This window comes from Elephas maximus, chromosome 3, assembly GCF_024166365.1.
Source record: "Elephas maximus indicus isolate mEleMax1 chromosome 3, mEleMax1 primary haplotype, whole genome shotgun sequence".
Classification (NCBI taxonomy): domain Eukaryota; kingdom Metazoa; phylum Chordata; class Mammalia; order Proboscidea; family Elephantidae; genus Elephas; species Elephas maximus.
This window is the reverse complement of record NC_064821.1, coordinates 64,790,582-64,809,332: the sequence shown is the minus strand read 5'-3', so window position 1 is coordinate 64,809,332 and position 18,751 is coordinate 64,790,582. Positions and strand designations below refer to the sequence as shown.

The window sequence follows — 18,751 nt, the reverse complement described above, 5'->3', positions numbered from 1 at the left end:
CTAGCCAATTGTTTATCAATTTTGTTAATTTTTTCAAAGAACCAGCTTTTGGCTTTGTTAATTCTTTCAATCGTTTTTCTGTTCTCTAATTCATTTAGTTCAGCTCTAATTTTTATTATTTGTTTTCTTCTGGTGTCTGATGAATTCTTTTGTTGCTCACTTTCTATTTGTTCAAGTTGTAGGGACAGTTCTCTGATTTTGGCTCTTTCTTCTTTTTGTATGTGTGCATTTATCGATATAAATTGGTCTCTGAGCACTGCTTTTGCTGTGTCCCAGAGGTTTTGATAGGGAGTATTTTCATTCTCGTTGCATTCTATCAATTTCCTTATTCCCTCCTTGATGTCTTCTATAACCCAGTCTTTTTTCAGGAGGGTATTGTTCAGTTTCCAAGTATTTGATTTCTTTTCCCTAGTTTTTCTGTTATTGATTTCCACTTTTACGGCCTTGTGGTCTGAGAAGATGCTTTGTAATATTTCGATGTTTTGGATTCTGCAAAGGTTTGTTTTATGACCTAATATGTGGTCTATTCTAGAGAATGTTCCATGTGCGCTAGAAAAAAAAGTATACTTTGCAGCAGTTGGGTGGAGAGTTCTGTATAAGTCAATGAGGTCAAGTTGGTTGATTGTTGTAAGTAGGTCTTCTGTGTCTCTATCGAGCTTCTTACTGGATGTCCTGTCCTTCTCCGAAAGTGGTGTGTTGAAGTCTCCTACTATAATTGTGGAGTTGTCTATCTCACTTTTCAGTTCTGTTAAAATTTGATTTATGTATCTTGCAGCCCTGTCATTGGGTGCATAAATATTTAATATGGTTATGTCTTCCTGATCAATTGTCCCTTTTATCATTATGTAGTGTCCTTCTTTATCCTTTGTGGTGGATTTAAGTCTGAAGTCTATTTTGTCAGAAATTAATATTGCTACTCCTCTTCTTTTTTGCTTATTGTTTGCTTGATATATTTTTTTCCATCCTTTGAGTTTTAGTTTGTTTGTGTCTCTAAGTCTAAGGTGTGTCTCTTGTAGGCAGCATATAGACGGATCGTGTTTCTTTATCCAGTCCGAGACTCTCTGTCTCTTTATTGGTGCATTTAGTCCATTTACATTCAGCGTAATTATAGATAAATAAGTGTTTAGTGTTGTCATTTTGATGCCTTTTTATGTGTGTTGTTGACAATTTCATTTTTCCACATACTTTTTTGTGCTGAGACGTTTTTCTTAGTAAATTGTGAGAACCTCATTTTCGTAGTGTTTGACTTTATGTTTGTTGAGTCGTTACGTTTTTCTTGGCTTTTATCTTGAGTTACGGAGTTGTTATACCTCTTTGTGGTTACCTTATTATTTACCCCTATTTTTCTAAGTAAAAACCTAACTTGTATTATTCTATGTCGCCTTGTATCACTCTGCATATAGCAGTTCTATGCCTCCTGTATTTAGTCCCTCTTTTTGATTATTGTGATCTATTACATATTGACTTCAGTGATTCCCTGTTATGAGCATTTTTTTTTTAATTAATCTTAATTTGTTTTTATGATTTCCCTATTTGAGTTGATATCAGGATGTTCTGTTTCGTGACCTTGTGTTGTGCTGGTATCTGATGTTATTGGTTTTCTGACCAAACAATATCCTTTAGTATTTCTTGTAGCTTTGGTTTGGTTTTTGCAAATTCTCTAAACTTGTGTTTATCTGTAAATATCTTAATTTCGCCTTCATATTTCAGAGAGAGTTTTGCTGGATATATGATCCTTGGCTGGCAGTTTTTCTCCTTCAGTGCTCTGTATATGTCGTCCCATTCCCTTCCTGCCTGCATGGTTTCTGCTGAGTAGTCTGAACTTATTCTTATTGATTCTCCCTTGAAGGAAACCTTTCTTTTCTCCCTGGCTGCTTTTAAAATTTTCTCTTTATCTTTGGTTTTGGTGAGTTTGATGATAACATGTCTTGGTGTTTTTCTTTTTGGATCAATCTTAAATGGGGTTCGATGAGCATCTTGGATAGATATCCTTTCGTCTTTCATGATGTCAGGGAAGTTTTCTGTCAGGACATCTTCAACTATTTTCTCTGTGTTTTCTGTCCTCCCTCCCTGTTCTGGGACTCCAATCACATGCAAGTTATCCTTCTTGATAGAGTCCCACATGATTCTTAGGGTTTCTTCATTTTTTTTTAATTCTTTTATCTGATTTTTTTTTCAGCTATGTTGGTGTTAATTCCCTGATCCTCCAGATGTCCCACTCTGCATTCTAATTGCTCAAGTCTGCTCCTCTGACTTCCTATTGCGTTGTCTAATTCTGTAATTTTATTGTTAATCTTTTGGATTTCTACATGCTGTCTCTCTGTGGATTCTTGCAACTTATTAATTTTTCCACTATGTTCTTGAATAATCTTTTTGAGTTCTTCAACAGTTTTATCAGTGTGTTCCTTGGCTTTTTCTGCAGTTTGCCTTATTTCATTTCTGATGTCTTGAAGCATTCTGTAAATTAATTTTTTATATTTTGTATCTGATAATTCCAGAATTGTATCTTCATTTAGGAAAGATTTTGATTCTTTTGTTTGGGGGGTTGTAGAAGCTGTCATGGTCTGCTTCTTTATGTGGTTTGGTATGGACTGCTGTCTCCGAGCCATCACTGGGAAACTAGTTTTTCCAGAAAATCCACTAGAAAAAAATGCATTCAGATCCCTATCAGAACTGCCTTTGGATTATAACCGCCACCTTGTTCCCTGTAAGGATGAAAGTCTGAGATTTGGATCATATATGCTTGGCTGTAGCTGGCTCTGTGTTTTTAGTCCAATTAGGGGTGGATTTTTGGTCCCAGGGTTTTTTGTGTTTCCTTCTCTCAGGCCAGAAGAGTGGGTTAGGAAAAGACCAAAAGAAAAAAAAAAAAAAGGTGGGGGAAAAGCAAAGCTGCCTCGGAGCCGGAGCCGTTCTCCCTCTGGCTCAGGAAATTCCAATGTTAATGAAGCCTTCTGGGGAGGGTGGGGGAGGGATCAGATAGATAGGAGAGTAGCACCTCAGAACATAGCCAGAGTTGCTTGTCTTGCTTGGAATGACTATTTTATCTGAGATTCCTGAGGGGCGTGTCACCTATGTGTGCTGGCTGTGTGGAGATTGCCCCCGGGGATCTGGCCCACTCTAGCCGCGGTCAGATCCTCCACTGCCAGTCCCACGCCCAACGTCAAGGTTCCCCTGCTGGGACGGTGCTCTCCCGACTCCAAAATCAGTTGCTGCCTCCTGGGGACTTCTCCTCCCGCCGGCCGCGTCGTTGCGCCACTCCCGCGGACCGGCTGGGCCCCCTCCCGGGGTGAGTTCAGGGGGGTAGGGCTGCGCCCCTTGTTTGCGCCGTCAGCTCCCCTGAGCCCTGCCCTAAATCGGGCGCCAAAAGTTACCTGACTGGGACGCTGGCTCCAGGCTCCGAAAACAATCGCTGCTTCCCCGTATTTGTTCGTTTTCTGTCTCTAAATCTGTGTTTGTTGTTCAGGGTTCGTAGATTGTTATGTATGTGATCGATTCACTTGTTTTTCCGAGTCTTTGTTGCAAGAGGGATCCGAGGTAGCGTCTACCTAGTCCGCCATCTTGGCCCCGCCTCTTCAGCCAATTTTTATTGAAAAATTTTTCCGTTCCCCCTCTCCTCTCTCTTCTTTGCTGGGAAGTCCAATTACATGTATGTTAGGCTGCTTGAAGTTTTCTCACAGCTCACTGATACTCTGTATTTTTTAGTCCTTTTCTCTCTGTGCTCTATTTTGGATACTTTCTATTGCTATGTCTTCAAGTTCACTAGTCTTTTTTTCTAGTGTCTAATCTGCTGTTAACTCCATCTAGTGTGTTTTTAGCTCTGACATCCTAGTTTTCATCTTTAGAAGTTTTATATTGATTTTTTTTATATCTTTCATGTCTCTTCTTAAAATGTTTAATTTTCTCTCTAGTTTCGTGAACATATGGAATAGTTACATTAGCTATTATAATATTCTTGAACATTAATTCTATCACCTGTGTCATTTCTAGGTCTATTTTGATTGATTATTTTCTCCTCATTATGAATTGGATTTTCTTCCTTCTTTGCATGTCTATTAATTTTTATTGGCAACCAGATATTTTGAATTTTACCTTATTGGGTGCTATATTTTTGCATTCATATAAATATTCTTGTGCTTTACTCTGGGAGGCAATTAAATTACTTGGAAACAGTTTGATCCTTTTGGATCTTGGTTTTCAAGCTTTGTTAGGTGGGACCACAGCAGTAGTTAGTCTAGGGATAATTTTGCCGTATTACTGAGGCAAAAATACTTTGTGTGCTCTGTCTGATGTTTTGTTCTGTTATACATAGGGTTGCTATGAGTCAGAACTGACTCAATGGCATCTAACAACAAGAAACTGATGTTCCATAAATTATGAGATTTTTTCACTCTGACTTGTGGGAATAGGACATATTTCTGGCCCTGTGTGAGCCTCAGGTATTGTTCACTCTGATCCTTTCAGATGGTTCTTTCCTTAGCGTTGGGTAGTTTTCTCACATGAATACACTGATCAGTACTCAAGTAACTGCTTGAGGGGAACGCTGTGCAGATCTCTAGAGCTATTTTTCTGTGTAGCTGTCTGTTCTCTGGTACTCTGCTCTGTGAACTCTAGCCTCCTGGCCTTTCTGGACACCCTGATCCATTTATTTGACTCAAGGAGACTACCAGGATCCATCTGGATTCCCTCTTCCTGTTCTTAAGCCTAGAACCTTTTTTCCAGGCAGTAAGCTGAGGGCAATTTTGCTACTAACTTCATTGATTTTCCATCTCTCAGGGGTTCTGCTCCTTTTTTGACTGATGTCCAATATCTTGAAAGCCATTGTTTCATATATTTTGTTCATCTTTTTTGGAGCCTTGGTGGTACAGTTGTTAAAATACTCAGCTGCTAACCAAAAAGTCAGTGGTTCGAACCCACCAGCTGCTCCATGGGAGAAGATGTAGCAGTCTGCTTCCATAAAGATTTACAGCCTTGGAAGCCCTATGGGGCAGTTCTACTTCATCCTATAGTGTTGCTATGAGTTAGAATCAACCCAATGGCCGTGGGTTTGTTTTTGGTTTGGGTTCATCTTTTAAGTTTTTTTCAGGTAGGAGGATGATTCTAGTCCCTGTTACTCCATCTTTGGCTGAAAGTGGAAAGCAAATTAGCCAGAGTTTTTGTTTTATAAATCCTATTATTCTGGTTGTTCTCATCAAAAGAACATCATCAAAAGGGTTGTTCTGATACATACCATTCCACTAAAACCATAGCCAAAGCATATGATCTCTTTTTCAGTCCAGGAGAAACCTTCCCTTCCCCCAGGGAAATGTCCTTCTTTATAACTCTCTTCTTTTCTGCCTCCGTTACAAACTCTTTCAGTTCTATTGACTTGGGCTTTTAGAAGTAAAAGCTAGGAAGCTCTGCGGCTACTTTGGCTTTCTGCTTTGCTATATACCTCCCCTAAAGCAAAAAATGCATAGCCAGCCACCTACCTAAATGGGGTGGGGATGGGGGGCAGGGGTGTGAAGGTGAGGAAAAAAGATAAATATACCATGTATAGATATCTCCCAAGTATTTTCTCACCAAACATATATTTAGCTTCTTTTACTTGGTACATCTTCAACTCAGGCAAATCAGACTAGGTCGTCCTTCTCCCTGTAATTTCATTCATTCGTTTATTGAGTACTTACTATGAACCAGGCCCATGGAAAAGAAGCACAGTTTAGAGCTTAAGAACTTTACTCATTAGACAAATTGGGTTCAAACCCCAGATACTAGCTGTGCGATTTGAATGAGTAATTTAATCCCTGTAAGCCTCAGTTTCCTCCTCTGTAAAAATGGTTCGTAATAGTATCCCCTCAGTTTGAAAGGCCCTTGTTGGCATGAGGCTTCCCTCTATGAAAAGCAGTTTTGATTTAAAAAAAAAATTTAGAGACTAAGAAATGGGCCTTAAAGATCGTTTCCATGCAATAACCTTGTCTTTTTTTTTTTTCTTTCGCTTGACCATTGTTTTTCCAATTTATGCACATATTTTCTCTCTCAGAATTAGGACTCTTATCCCGTGATAACTTGGCATACCGTTGTAGTCATCCACAGAGTCTGGATGGAACCCCACCCAAAATTTGGTTTGAGGCTGATGATGCCACACATACCCCAGGAGGACATAAAAGGGTTTATTACTCACATGGAAACCCTGGTGGTGTAGTGGGTAAGAGCTATGGCTGCTAACCAAAAGGTCGACAGTTCAAATCCACCACGTGCTCCTAGGAAACTCTATGAGGCAGTTCCACTCTGTCTTAAAGGGTCACTATGAGTTGGAATTGAGTCGACGGCAACGGGTGGCAGGCATTACTCACATAATGAGGCTTTCTGGGGAAAGCGGAACCAGGCTTCCCTGGTCCAAAAATGACTTGAGAGAGCAGGGAAAGGAGACTGGTGTGGGGTTTTTATTGTGGCAAGGGCAGAGGCCTACATGGTTTGACCTACCAAATGACACAAAAGGCGGGAGCATATGGGCTTTCTCATAAGCTCACTCAGATGTGGGGCAGGAGGCAAAAAGGGAGGGGTGAAGCTTAAAAGCTGTCAGCAGTCAGACATCAAAAAATGGAGTCAGACTCTATTACACTCACAGTTTACAGTATGTAATCAGCCGCTATGCAGATAGGTGCTGCCTGTGGAGTCTTAGCAATCCTGGACAGTCCCACATGTGGAGAGAGTGGGAGGAGGGTGCTGGGAGGTGAATTTACATATCATTTATACGTGTATACGTCACAACCCAGACATAAAAAATTTAACTTGACTTTCTATAAATGATCCCCTCCTGCTTTTTAACCCCTTATCTACTCAAAGCAGGAATTTAAACTTGTAAAAATCGCCTTGAAAAGTAAGTCCCAGACTGGGATTTCCCTTACCTTGCTGCGTCTTTATGGCACTCTACTGATGTCTGACCTGGCCGACGGGGCGTGAGGGCTCTTGCTGTGTTCCCCTGTCCCTCTCCTCTCCTGGGGGCTGTTCCCTCGAGTTCTAGAATGGTTTTCGGAGTGCCCTCCTGACCGGCAAGAACATCTCCCCTGTCATATCCTTCCTCTTTCCTGGGACAATACACTTTAGTCATGTGACCAAGTCTCACATTAGTTCAAAAGCTAGAGGAGGGGGGAACCCAATGAATAAACCAAGGGAAAAAATAAAGGAATACTTAAAAAATTCCAGTTTCATATTCACCTCCTGTCAAAAGGCATGTTTCTCTTTTACTGTATTTAAAATGAAACTTTAATATACCACTGTGTGTTTAATATACTACTCAATGTCCCAAGGCATTGTTTTGTGCTGATTTTTATTTTATTTTTGTTGTTTATAGGTTTTACTGCTGCATATCCAACGCAATCCTCCATTCCTTTTAGATTTCAGACTTTGGAAATTCCAAGTTCAGAAAGAAAAGGATTTAATAGTCAAACCAAGAGATTTTGTTATAAAAAGGTAATGACATTGTCTTAGAGATTCTTTTAGTCTGACTTTTAACCTCATTGTATTTGGCCCCATAGGACTTTTTAGTTTGGTTGGTGCATTTGTCCTTGTGAACAGTAGAGGGCAGTGTTATCTAAGGAGTCACAGCATCCTCGCCGATGTGTACTAATGAGCTTGAAAATCCTAAATCCGTGTCTGGACTAAAACAACCATGTCTGGACTTACCATATAGTACCACATTGAACCAAAAAAATTTTTAATAAGAAGGTGTATTTGAAAAAACTATGATAAAAATGAACAATCCAAAGACTGTAAAATTCTTTTCTCCCCCTTCACCAGCCTTCACCAGCCTTCCTCCCTAAAATAACCACTTCCTTTCCAGATAAGCCAGAGTCTAGTAAGTTTAGAATTGCCTTGGACTTGAGGCTCTTTTCTAAACTTCTTTCAACAATTTGTTATCACTAGTCCTGTATTCTCTCCACCCCCACCTCTCCCCTAAATTTCTGTTTCTTTTCTTCTCCCATCTGCAAAGTTCCACTTGGCTCCTGGCGGGCCCTTGCTTTAATCTTTGGGATTTCGTGGATCCAGGCCCCTGGAGTATGACCTTCTCCTCTCTCACCGGCAGGGGGCTGAGGCGACCCACAGAAGTCCTCAGAGTCTTCTTTAAAATTTTTATTCCTTCACTCATTTATCCAAGACCTTTAGAATAAACATTCTTTTGGAGAAGTCAGTATCTCAGTAACCTTTTGCTGCATTCTAAAAATGTGGTTTTTTATGCTACCGCCTTGCCGAGATGGCGGAGATGGAAGGAAGAGGTCTGGGTTCTGAATGCAGGTGAGTCACGAAGGCAAGCAGCCCTTTGGCCCCTCCTTTGTAAATGAGAACGCTGAACTAGAGAATGTCTAAGTTCCTTCCACTTCTGATATTTTAGAATTCTAAGATAGCAAATTAAAAACCCTGGTGGTGCAGTGGTTAAGATCTACAGCTGCTAACCAAAGGTTGGTAATTCAGATTCACTAACCACTCCTTGGGAAGCTTATGCGGCAGTTCTACTCTGTCCTATAGGGTCGCTGTGAGTCAGAATCAACTCAACAGCCGTGGATTCACGTATATATAAAACCCAATGCTGTCAAGTCGATTCCAACTCATAGCGACCCTATAGGACAGAGTAGAACTGCCCGATAGAGTTTCCAAGGACGACCTGGAGCATTCTGTCGACCTCTTGGTTAGCAGCCACAGCACTTAACCACTATGCCACCAGGGTTTCCTCACACATATATATGTGTATATATATATATATAATTTCTTGTAGGTTTCCGCAAAGATAATAAATAAGACATTTCCTCAGTTTTCTCTCTTCTCTCTCTTGTCTCTCCGGCTATGTCTTAACTGTCTTTTTGCCTCTGTGTCTCTTTTCTGACTGGTTTCTCATATGTCCATTTAATGATAATATATTCCTTCTCCAGGATACTTGTAGCCCCAACCAAAAAAACCAAACCCTCTGCTGAAGAGTTGATTCTGACTCACAACAATCCTATAGGACAGAGTAGACTGCCCCATAGGGTTTCCAAAGCCGACCCCCACTGAGTGCTTTAATCACTGCACCACCAGGGCTCATATTTGCAGCCCAGGTTCCAATAAAAATAATAGCAACCACCATTCACTGGTCCTCTACGATGTGCCAAGTCATTTTTGGACCATATCTCTAATTCTCAGAACAACCCTAAAAAACACTAAAAGGAAGGGTTTATTGTCTTAATTTAATAGAAGAGGAAACCGAGGCTGCCCAAGGTCACACAATGTCTAACACAAGGTTTGGCACATAAGAGGCCCTCAATAAATATTTGCTGAATTAATGTTGAAAGAATTAGGCCTCAAACTCAGGTCTAGCTCACTCCAAAGCCTCGTCTTACTTCCACACGCTGCACCACACCTCCCTCAGTGGCCTGCAAAGCTATAAATTTGGTTTATGAAAGTCAGCGTGTTTCCGAAAGGGCCTAAGCAAAACAGACCAAACTTGATAACAGGGGAAGATGTCAACTAATGTGCGTCGGCACTGTAGAAATATGATCTGGTTCTGAAGACTCAAATCCAGACACTAAATGGGCTGAGTGCTAAAGTTAGCATTTAAAAAAGCTATGGATTTTCAGAAAGTTTTTTGCTCAAGGAGCCACAGCCGTGGCCAGCCCAAACTACAGACAGCATCAAATAGAGAGAGAAATAGCTGAGAAATTGGATTCCAACTTTTTGAAGGTGCTCACATTGGTTTGTCAGTGCGAGAACTTTCATCTACATATCTGAAAGCATTTTGTAAATCAGTGCAGAATTTTATGGAAAGGGCATGGGATCCATAAATCAGGTTCCCTATCCTCTTTCCTGTTCCTAGCTATGTTACTTTAAACTAGTCATTTAACTTTTCTGGGCTCCAGTTTCCTCATCTGAAACATCAACTTTAGATTATGTCATTTTTGAGGTCTCTTCAAGCTAAAAAAAAAACAAAAACAGAGAAAACCCTTCCTATTCCATGCTCATTGTTCTCATTTTTCCTGAGGGAAAAGGGCACTGAGAAGTTAAGTATCTTGTTTAACATCACCCGATAATTTAGTGAGGCAATACAAATTAAAAACAGATTTTAAAACTCCAGTACCTCACCACCCTTCTTAAAACATTAATCATACACACCCTTGCGCCTGCCTGTTCTCATAGCGTGGTTGTGTCCTCACATTCATTCTGTGACCCACTTAGCACATCTGTGACAGAGAACCAGTGCTCTCTGAAACGTGTACTTACCTGAGCAGTCCAACTCTATAGTGAACCGTCAGGGCCTCGTTGCCCAGCTCATGTTCCCTGGAAGAGTTGGACTGCTGGGTCCGAGGAATCCTTCACAGAGCTCAGTGCCTGGACTGGCAATTTTGGTTCTAGAGATGAAGTCTGCTGCACGTTGTACAATTATTTACGGTTGTGTAGGTGACTTTGCATACATGAAGTGACACGCCTAGCCCGTGACAGGACATAGCCCAGTGGCCCTTCAGACATTTTCTTCCCCCATACCCTCTTCCGCCCCCATGCCACCTGAGTTGTGGCCACTGTTTCCCAAGCTGTGTAACCCTAAGGACCCACTAATGTCTTTGTACCTCCGTTTCCCCATCTTAAAAATAAGGGTGTTACAACAGGTAGGCCCTTGCCAGGGATTACGATTCTGTGATTCTAAACTGGATCCCTTCCAGGCTCCAAAGAACGAACACTGGTGGAACCCAGGCACCATGTCCTCTTGATGGGGCACAATTTTAAACTCATGTTACTTTCATACATAGTCCTTACAGTAAGTCCACCTTCCCATGTGGTAGTCAGGCCAGTATTTAATTTGTAATGAAACTGTACAAAGTTAATACTGTTCACTTATTAACTTGATAAAACACCGGAGCAGGGATATTCCAAGTGTCAGGGATCTTTAAATGAAAGCAAATTCAGTTCACAGAGCTTAGCATGTTCAAGGGAACAGGTACCCAGGTGTGCACTCAGCGGCATATTTGAACCACGATGGGGTCTGCCCAACCAGGCTGCTCTGTGAAGCCTGATTCTCTGTGTCAGTCCCCAGTCCCCCTTCCTAAAGGGTCTGCAGGACACATTCCTGGAAATAACCAACACTTGCCTGGCACTGACAGTGCAGCAGCACCCCTCGAAGACCTTTACCTTTATTAGCTCATTTAATCCCCATAATGATCCTGGGAGCTAAGTCCCATTATTATCCCCACTTTTCAGATAAGGACCCTGAGACAAAAAGAGGGCTAAGTAACTTGCCCAGCAGAGCAAGGTTGAACCCAGACAGCAGCTCCTGGTTCCCAGACACTGCTGCCCTGCAGCTGGTCCGCACAGCGTGGCCAGTGTCTCCCCCACCGAGGGGAAGGGAGCATGTCCTCCTTTGAGCTCCTGCAGGCTTGTCTTACCTTATACCATTGACTGCTTTCTGCCTGGCATTACCATAACGTGTGAGCACATTTTTCCCCCATAGTTGCTTTACCGTTTCTTTTTCTCTTAATTGTTGTGAAAATATATTCAGCAAAACATTCACCAATTTCTACATGTTTAATTCAGCGACATAATTACAGTCTTCTTGTTGTGCCACCATTGTCACTACCCTTTTTTGTGAGGGCATACCCATGGGGGACTCCTGGGGCCGAGTCCTTGGAGCTCCCAGCCCTACACCCTTTCCAGACCCTTTAAACCCTTCAAAAAGGGATTGAATGAATGACCCCAACTCAAGTCTCTGCATTTTCATCAAATTACAGGAACACATCTCAGCCATTTTATGTGGTTTTGACGTGTCTCCTTTGTCCCATTACTAGAACTTGTGAGCCACTAACAGGCTGTGCCTGTATCTTCAGTCTTTAGCACACGGCACATAGTAGGCTTCAATAAGTGTTTGTTGAATTGGTACCAGACTTAAGAAACAAGGAGGGCACTGGAAAAGGGAGCTGTAGGTATTCTCGAGGACTGCACTGATTTTCTCCGATGCCTTAAAGATATGCGTTTCGCTTCTCTTGTCTGACTGTGTTTCCACTGTAGCGAGGCCAGTGAGGGGTCCCCATCCTCATCTGCTCAGGTGCCCAGTGTCACAGCTGCCCCTGCTTTCCCACACCTTCCCTTCACCTGGGAGACTAAGAAATACTCTTTGAGGAAATGATCTCCTCCATAGACCTCATTCTCATTTTCATAATTGCTCCCTTAGCGCTCCCAGGGACCTTCGGTAGCTGGCATTCCTCTTCTGCACCCCATTCCGAACAAAAAGTTGTATTTTCTCTCTCAGAGTACAGTTGCTGGCTTTCCTTTTTCAATAGTCATCAGAGGTGTGGAAATGGTATGATATAAGTGTATGGGGTGAGGACAAGGGGGTGGGAGGAGGCACCTCGGAGGGGAGAAAGCAGAAAGGAGGAGGGGCATCTTAGAAGGAGTACACCCCAGAGACACAGCCAGTTTTAACCAGAAAGACCTGGGAGACCCCTGAGTCCCTGGCTCAACAGAGAGGCCCTTCCTGTGACAGCGTCTCATGCTGAAGCCTGCCTGTCAAATGTGGCGAGGCAACTGCTAGTTGAGGCCGCCTCTCCTGTTCCTGTTTCCCCGTGTCACCTGGAGGCAGTGGTGTACTGGTAAACCAGCTCTCCCTCCGACAAGAAAGCCCTGATTTATAGCACTTGCCAATTTCCATGGTGTATATACTCCCACTCTGGCTGATTTCAAGCTACAAATGGTTTAACAACAGACTAGCAAAATTTATGAACATTAACAATCACCCTTGCAAGCTGGCATTGGCCATCTTCAGTCTGCTACTGTCTGGAGGACCTCTCCTTGGACATTCATTAAGAGCAAACAGGCAGCACTCCACCCCTCCAGGCTAAGAGGTGACCATTCACCAAGTTCCTTCCTATTTGCCCTGGACCCAAACGTGGAATAAAAAATAAACAGAAATAAAACATGACTAAGGCCCCAGAAGGGTTGCTAGATTTCGCAAATAATAAAAACAAGAACACCAGTTACATTTGAATTTTAAATAATTTTAACATAAATTAAAAAAAAATTTTTTTTTTTTTAGTATGCCCCAAATGTTGCATGGGATGTGTTTGTACTAAAATAATTATTTGTTGTTCATCTGAAATTCAACTTTAACTCAGATTCTTGCATTTTATCTGGCAATCCTAGCTCCCCAGACACATGTGGGTGCCTAGGAAATTCGCTGGCGATGATGAGAGGGTGGCGATGGACCGGCAGCTAGAGATGTGTGTCCTTACTGTCCACTGTTTAAACTAGAAAAGTAGTGGTTGCATTTACTGTTTTGGCTTTCTGTAGATTCTGAGACTCTGGAAACTAAAAGGCACCCCAAGGCATTAGTCTAACATTTTCATGTGACGAATGAGGAGACTGAGGCCCAAAGAGGCAACTTTTTCAAGGTCATTCAGCTAGTAGCAGCACTGAGACTGGAATTCCAGGTTCAAAACTCAGTGGAGTTTGTTTCTTCTTTATCCTATACAATCTCATTTGAGAGTTAGTTTGGTTTTGTGGTTAGAAGTAGACTCTGTTGCCAGACTGCCTTGGTTCAAATTCTGACTCTGCCATTTACTAGTTCTTTGATGCTGGGCCTTATCTTTTCATCTTTAAAAATGGAGATTAAATAAATTAGTGCTACATGTAAAGTACTCAAAGGTCCTAAGAGAGGTTCCTGGCTCCACTGAGGTTGTTGTGGACGATGCAGAGAGTTATAATGCTGATAATAATGGTGCCATGCATCGGCACCATTGTAGCCCTTTCACGTGTGTTGACTCACACGATGCTCACAACGTGAGGCAGGCAAGGAGGCAACGGGCATAGTGCCCAACAGTGGCTGGTGCTCAATACAGCACTGATAAATATGAATTCTTTTCCCTTCTCCCTCGCCCTGCCCAAAACAGTACCTGGCACATCACGAACACTCAATAAATGTACACTTTCCCTGCCTCTAGAAATACCTCTCTCTTGTTTCCCCATTGCCTTTTGAATCTGCACCCACGTGCCAGGGTTTTTCTGAACTCTTGTCTTCAGGTGCTCCTGGACTTGGTCCTGCTGTGTCTCTCGAAGTCTGCCTCAGTCTCCCTGCCAGTCGGCTCCCCCTCTGTTCACAAGGCGTCATCATCAACTATAATGCAGGAATCAGCTTTAATCAGGCTCAAAGGATTACTGCATTTAAAACTCAGCACAGAAGAACCTGTTAATAACACTTAGGACCCTACCCCTTATGTTTAACTGTAATCACACTGCAACAGCCAGACTGGCAAGTTCTTGAAGGCAGCACTGATAGTGTCTTAAGCTTTCTGTCTGTCCTAAGGAAGGCAGTAGAGATGGCGGAGAGAGGATGAGCCTGGGCGATGGCCATTGGAGACAGCAAGCTCAGGAGTCAGACTGCCTGGGTTTAAATCTGGGCTTTGCCACTTACTACTACAGCCCCAAAGTCTCTGGGCCTCACTTTCCTGGATCTACTAATAGTCCCACTGCAAAGGGCCTGTGTGAGGAGTAAGGGAGAGAGTACACACCATGGCCTTAGCACTGAATTTGCGTACTGCCACTTGCAAAGCAGTGAGACCTTGGAAAAATTCATCTTCCTGTGCCTTATTGTCTCCATCTACAAAACGGGTACAGTCATTTCCTTCTCATGGGGCGAGGGTGAGGATTAAACGAGAACCTTTGAAAAGCTCCCAGTAAACTCCTAAGACGGTGAATCATCCTCAGCATTTCATGCTACTTGCTTGACCAACTCGTGTCAATGTTTACTTCCCCCTGGTAACTGGCATGGGAAATGAGATGAAATCTTGATTAACTGCAACAGCAGAGATGAGCTTAGAAGTCACGCTTTGGTTTATTCTACTCTAACATCCCTGCATCGTTTAGCACTTGAGCCCCATGAGCCTGCCTCTTTTTGTCTGAGAGTTAGAAATGGTCTTGTTTGGGATGAAGGTTGTTTTTGTTTCATTTTGCTTTATAAACAGAAACACTCCCTGATTTCTGGTCTGAAAGGCTGAGGAGAAAGCTGAGTCAGGTGGGGCGCGGTTGACATGAAATCCGTCACCCTTCCCTTACTGTGGGTTTGGCTTACCCAATCAATATACTTTGACTTGCATATCGGCCACGTTTAGTATCCCAAATTATGCTCATTTCTCTAATGGCATGAAAAAACAGCCTCCTTGTGGAAGGCGGTACTGCATAGTGTAAAGAACTTAGGCCTCAGCAATCTCAGAGCTGGGTTGGAATTCAGCCTAGTGCTTTGTAACTGAGACCGTGATTGAGCAAGTTAAGAAGTGGTGGAGTCAGGCTGACATCCGTGAAGTGGAGATGGTGCCCATCCTATAGGATTGCAGTGAGGCTTAGTGTTAATGAATGTAAAGCTTGCGGAAAAGCACAATGGAATTGAACGTATCCCAATGATGCCACGTTCTTTTCCCTTTCAGGATGATATCCCAGGTCCTGGGTTCTACAACGTCATTCACCAATCTCCAGTGTCCAACAGCGTCTCATTGTCTACGAAAGGAACATGCACTTTTCCTTCTATGGTGAGGACTCCTTCTCTTGAGGCAGGATGTTACCTGGCCAGTAATTGCCTTCATTCATTGAGTAATCACATAGTGGCCATCTGGTCCTTTCTCTCCAAAGGCCTGTAGTTCTAATTAGGAGAGTAACCACCTCCTCAAATTTCTTACAGGTAAATTGGAACCTGTGTCTTTAAGTAATTTTTTCTTACCGCCACCTATTACCAGAGTGGGAAATGAAGCTGGAAGAATATTTAGAACTTGATCATGCAAAACCAACTTTGGCATCACTGAATGGACTAAGCAAATGTTTTCCTGAGATTTTTAGGCAAACCAGGAAATGAATGCTGGTCTTATACATCTCACCCTGATATGATCCTTACACTGCTTAATCTAACCTGGTTATTCAAATTATTGAGACATATGACTGGACCAAAAGAAAAGCAGGCAGTGCGCCTGAAAATTAGTGATTTCCTCTTTTATTCCTCTTTTTTGTATGATGTAGGAATGTATTTTTGTGGAGTGCTCTAACAATAAAACAGCCATGACCATGACCAGACTTGGGGTAAGGATATTCTTTATGTGAATATTTATAAATTGGCAAGAAAAAGAGATACAGCATAGGAAAAGAACCCAACTAGGGTAACCCTGGTGGCATAGTGGTTAAGTGCTACAGCTGCAAACCAAAAGGTCGGCAGTTCAAACCCACCAGGTGCTCCTTGGAAACTCTATGGGGCAGTTCTACTCTGTGCTATAGGGTCACTATGAGTCGGAATCTACTTGATGGCAATGGGTTAGCTTTTTTTTTTTTTAGGGTAGGGGTAGCTGTGGTAGAAAAGTGAAGAAAAAAAAAAAGCACACCCAGACTCTAGCATTAACAAAACACATACGCTTTTCTGTTCCTTTAAAAGTTGTTGCGATCTCTTGCAAAGATTTATTATGATCCCTGACATCGGAATTGATTTTTTCAAAAAAACTACACAAAGGGACTATTTAAGACACACTGATTGCAACCACTTCTAGTTGGAATTCGAGTTTGGCAGAGCTGAATACACAAGGAAGAAACCAACCTTGGCGTTAACTCTCCATCACCAAAGAAGTTGAGATTGCACATGCCCAAATAAATTCACAAAACAACCACACCTCTACCTATTTTTCTGCCCCAAGCACTGCTAGTAAAGAGACTCAAAAGCAGTTGTCAAAAGAAGTGCCGTCTCACCACATCTTGGCACTGCAGACAAGAACTAAGACCTAATCCTGACTCAGCTGTAGATTCTCGGTATGACCTCAAGCACGTCACCCTTCTGTGTCCTGGTTGCCTCATAAAACGTGGAGACTCCCTAGAGGCGCTGGGCAAATTAACATTGCAATGGGTGAAATAGTCTTTGAAACTGCATAGCATTATATACATTTGAAATATTATGATTGTTACCACCTGAGTCATACGTAATACTTCCTGCAACACCTAGGTTTTCTCTTCGAGAACTTCTTTGCCAAATACTGGCACTGCCCATTCCTGCTTGGTGCCAAAGAAGGGACTGAATCACAGGCCACAATCAATTCACTACTAAACTTTATGTATGGTAACTTTCCAAATGCCTGTCTCTGAGATGAGGCCGGACGCCTGGAAGAGAAGAGCCCCAAGGAAAGATCTGAGTGTTACAGAATCTAATCAGGCCTTCTAGGTCTTAAACATTCAGACCGAGCCAAAGAGAAGGTAGACAATGAGTTCTTCAGGCTTCCTCTTTTCCTCCTTTTATTAATATGGGGGTTTATACTTCTATTCATAGGAACACTTAGGTTCCTATATCCTTGGGCAGGGGCCATAAGTGGTTGATGGAAATCTGTCTGGAGACTCCCACATCTTACCTAGTTCCTTTCTGCATTGGATGTGAATTCCATATCTTTACTCTTTTAGTGACTTTCACATTTAGCACCTCCCTCACTCTAGGCGCCACGCCTCTGAGGGAGTCAGAAGTAGCCCCCATCAGAGGAAGATTGGAGACCTCTGCCTTACTGACACTGCTGTGCCCAGGAGACATGTGATTGTGGGTGGGTCTATATATGTTAGAAACTTCCTGTCGATTGCCGGAACAGCTACACCCAACCTTTTGAGAGGACCTGTCATCTCTCTAAGTCCAAATGATATGAAGAGCTTCGTTAATGTCACCCAACTTTTTGCTCCAGAGTTATGCACAAGGACTGACTGGGAAGTTAAGTGGGGGCAGCGGGGAGGAGACTTTGATGGCCTTTCTATATTTGCACAGTGACAGAAATTATTCTAGAACAGTTTGTATGTGCTGGAGACAGGCTCATAAATGCCACCATGTGGCCAGGTTGGAGACCATGGACTTGGCAACTGAAAGAAAGCCAAGGGGGCCAGGGGGATGAGGGATGGTGGACAAAGTTTCCTGCAGCTATACCCTGAGGATAATTCTGTTGTGATAGCAGTGCTCTATGAACCTTTGCCCGTAGTGGAATTTTTTCAGAACAATGTTGCCCAAAATCTATTACGTTAACAGGCATTCTAGGCCAAAAGGATTCTATGATCTAATAAGTTTAGGAAAGGCTGGTTAAACAAAATTAAACAGATTTCTTTACTTAGAACTTGGATAATTTAATATGCTAATGTGTATTACGAATCTTCAAAATGAGGACACGGTATGAGGGTTTCCCAAATTTATTGGACCCTGGGATTTTCTTTGCTGCCACCACCACCACTACAACCCTAGCACATTACAGAACTGGTATGCCAAGGCACAGACTTTGGGAAACAGTGCTTTAGAAAAACATGTTTGCCCACTCTATTGTATGACTCAGGATAGACATGCAATAAACAACTCTCCCAAGGAAGGGTTGACCTTGCCACCTTTCTTCCCTGGAAGTTAAAAGGCAAGAGCACAGGTGTGGCCTTTACTATTAGGCAAAGGAGATGTAGGGTAGTGGTTCTTACTGAATGAAAGCCTCCCACAGTCATTTATCAGGTGCTCGTCTTGTAAATCAAAGCACATGTTGCTATTACTGGGGGCCATGTCTCTCGACACAGTCCTCTTTAGAATGGGGTATCTGATACCCTCATTTCATATAGTGGAGGCAGACTGCCTGGGTTGGAATTCTGGCTCCACCACTTAACGAGCTGAGGAAGTTAAGTTTCCTCATCTGTAAAGTGGGATAACAATAATATCCACCACTCAGGGTTGTCATAAGGATTAAATGCACCATCCCATGAAAAGCACTTGGTTCACTATTGGCCAAAATGC

General features: G+C 42.5%; 1 protein-coding gene across 2 annotated transcripts in view; it reads left to right on the top strand.

Moving 5' to 3' along the window:
• The window catches only part of STPG1 (sperm tail PG-rich repeat containing 1), a 68,080-nt gene that overhangs the window by 23,772 nt on the left and 25,557 nt on the right, over nt 1-18,751 (top strand). For both annotated transcript variants that reach the window (XM_049878271.1, XM_049878270.1), the window contains exons 3-4: nt 7,334-7,452; nt 15,414-15,515. In XM_049878271.1, coding sequence (XP_049734228.1) covers nt 7,334-7,452; nt 15,414-15,515 — 221 coding nt within the window. The remainder of the gene's footprint in view (nt 1-7,333; nt 7,453-15,413; nt 15,516-18,751) is intronic.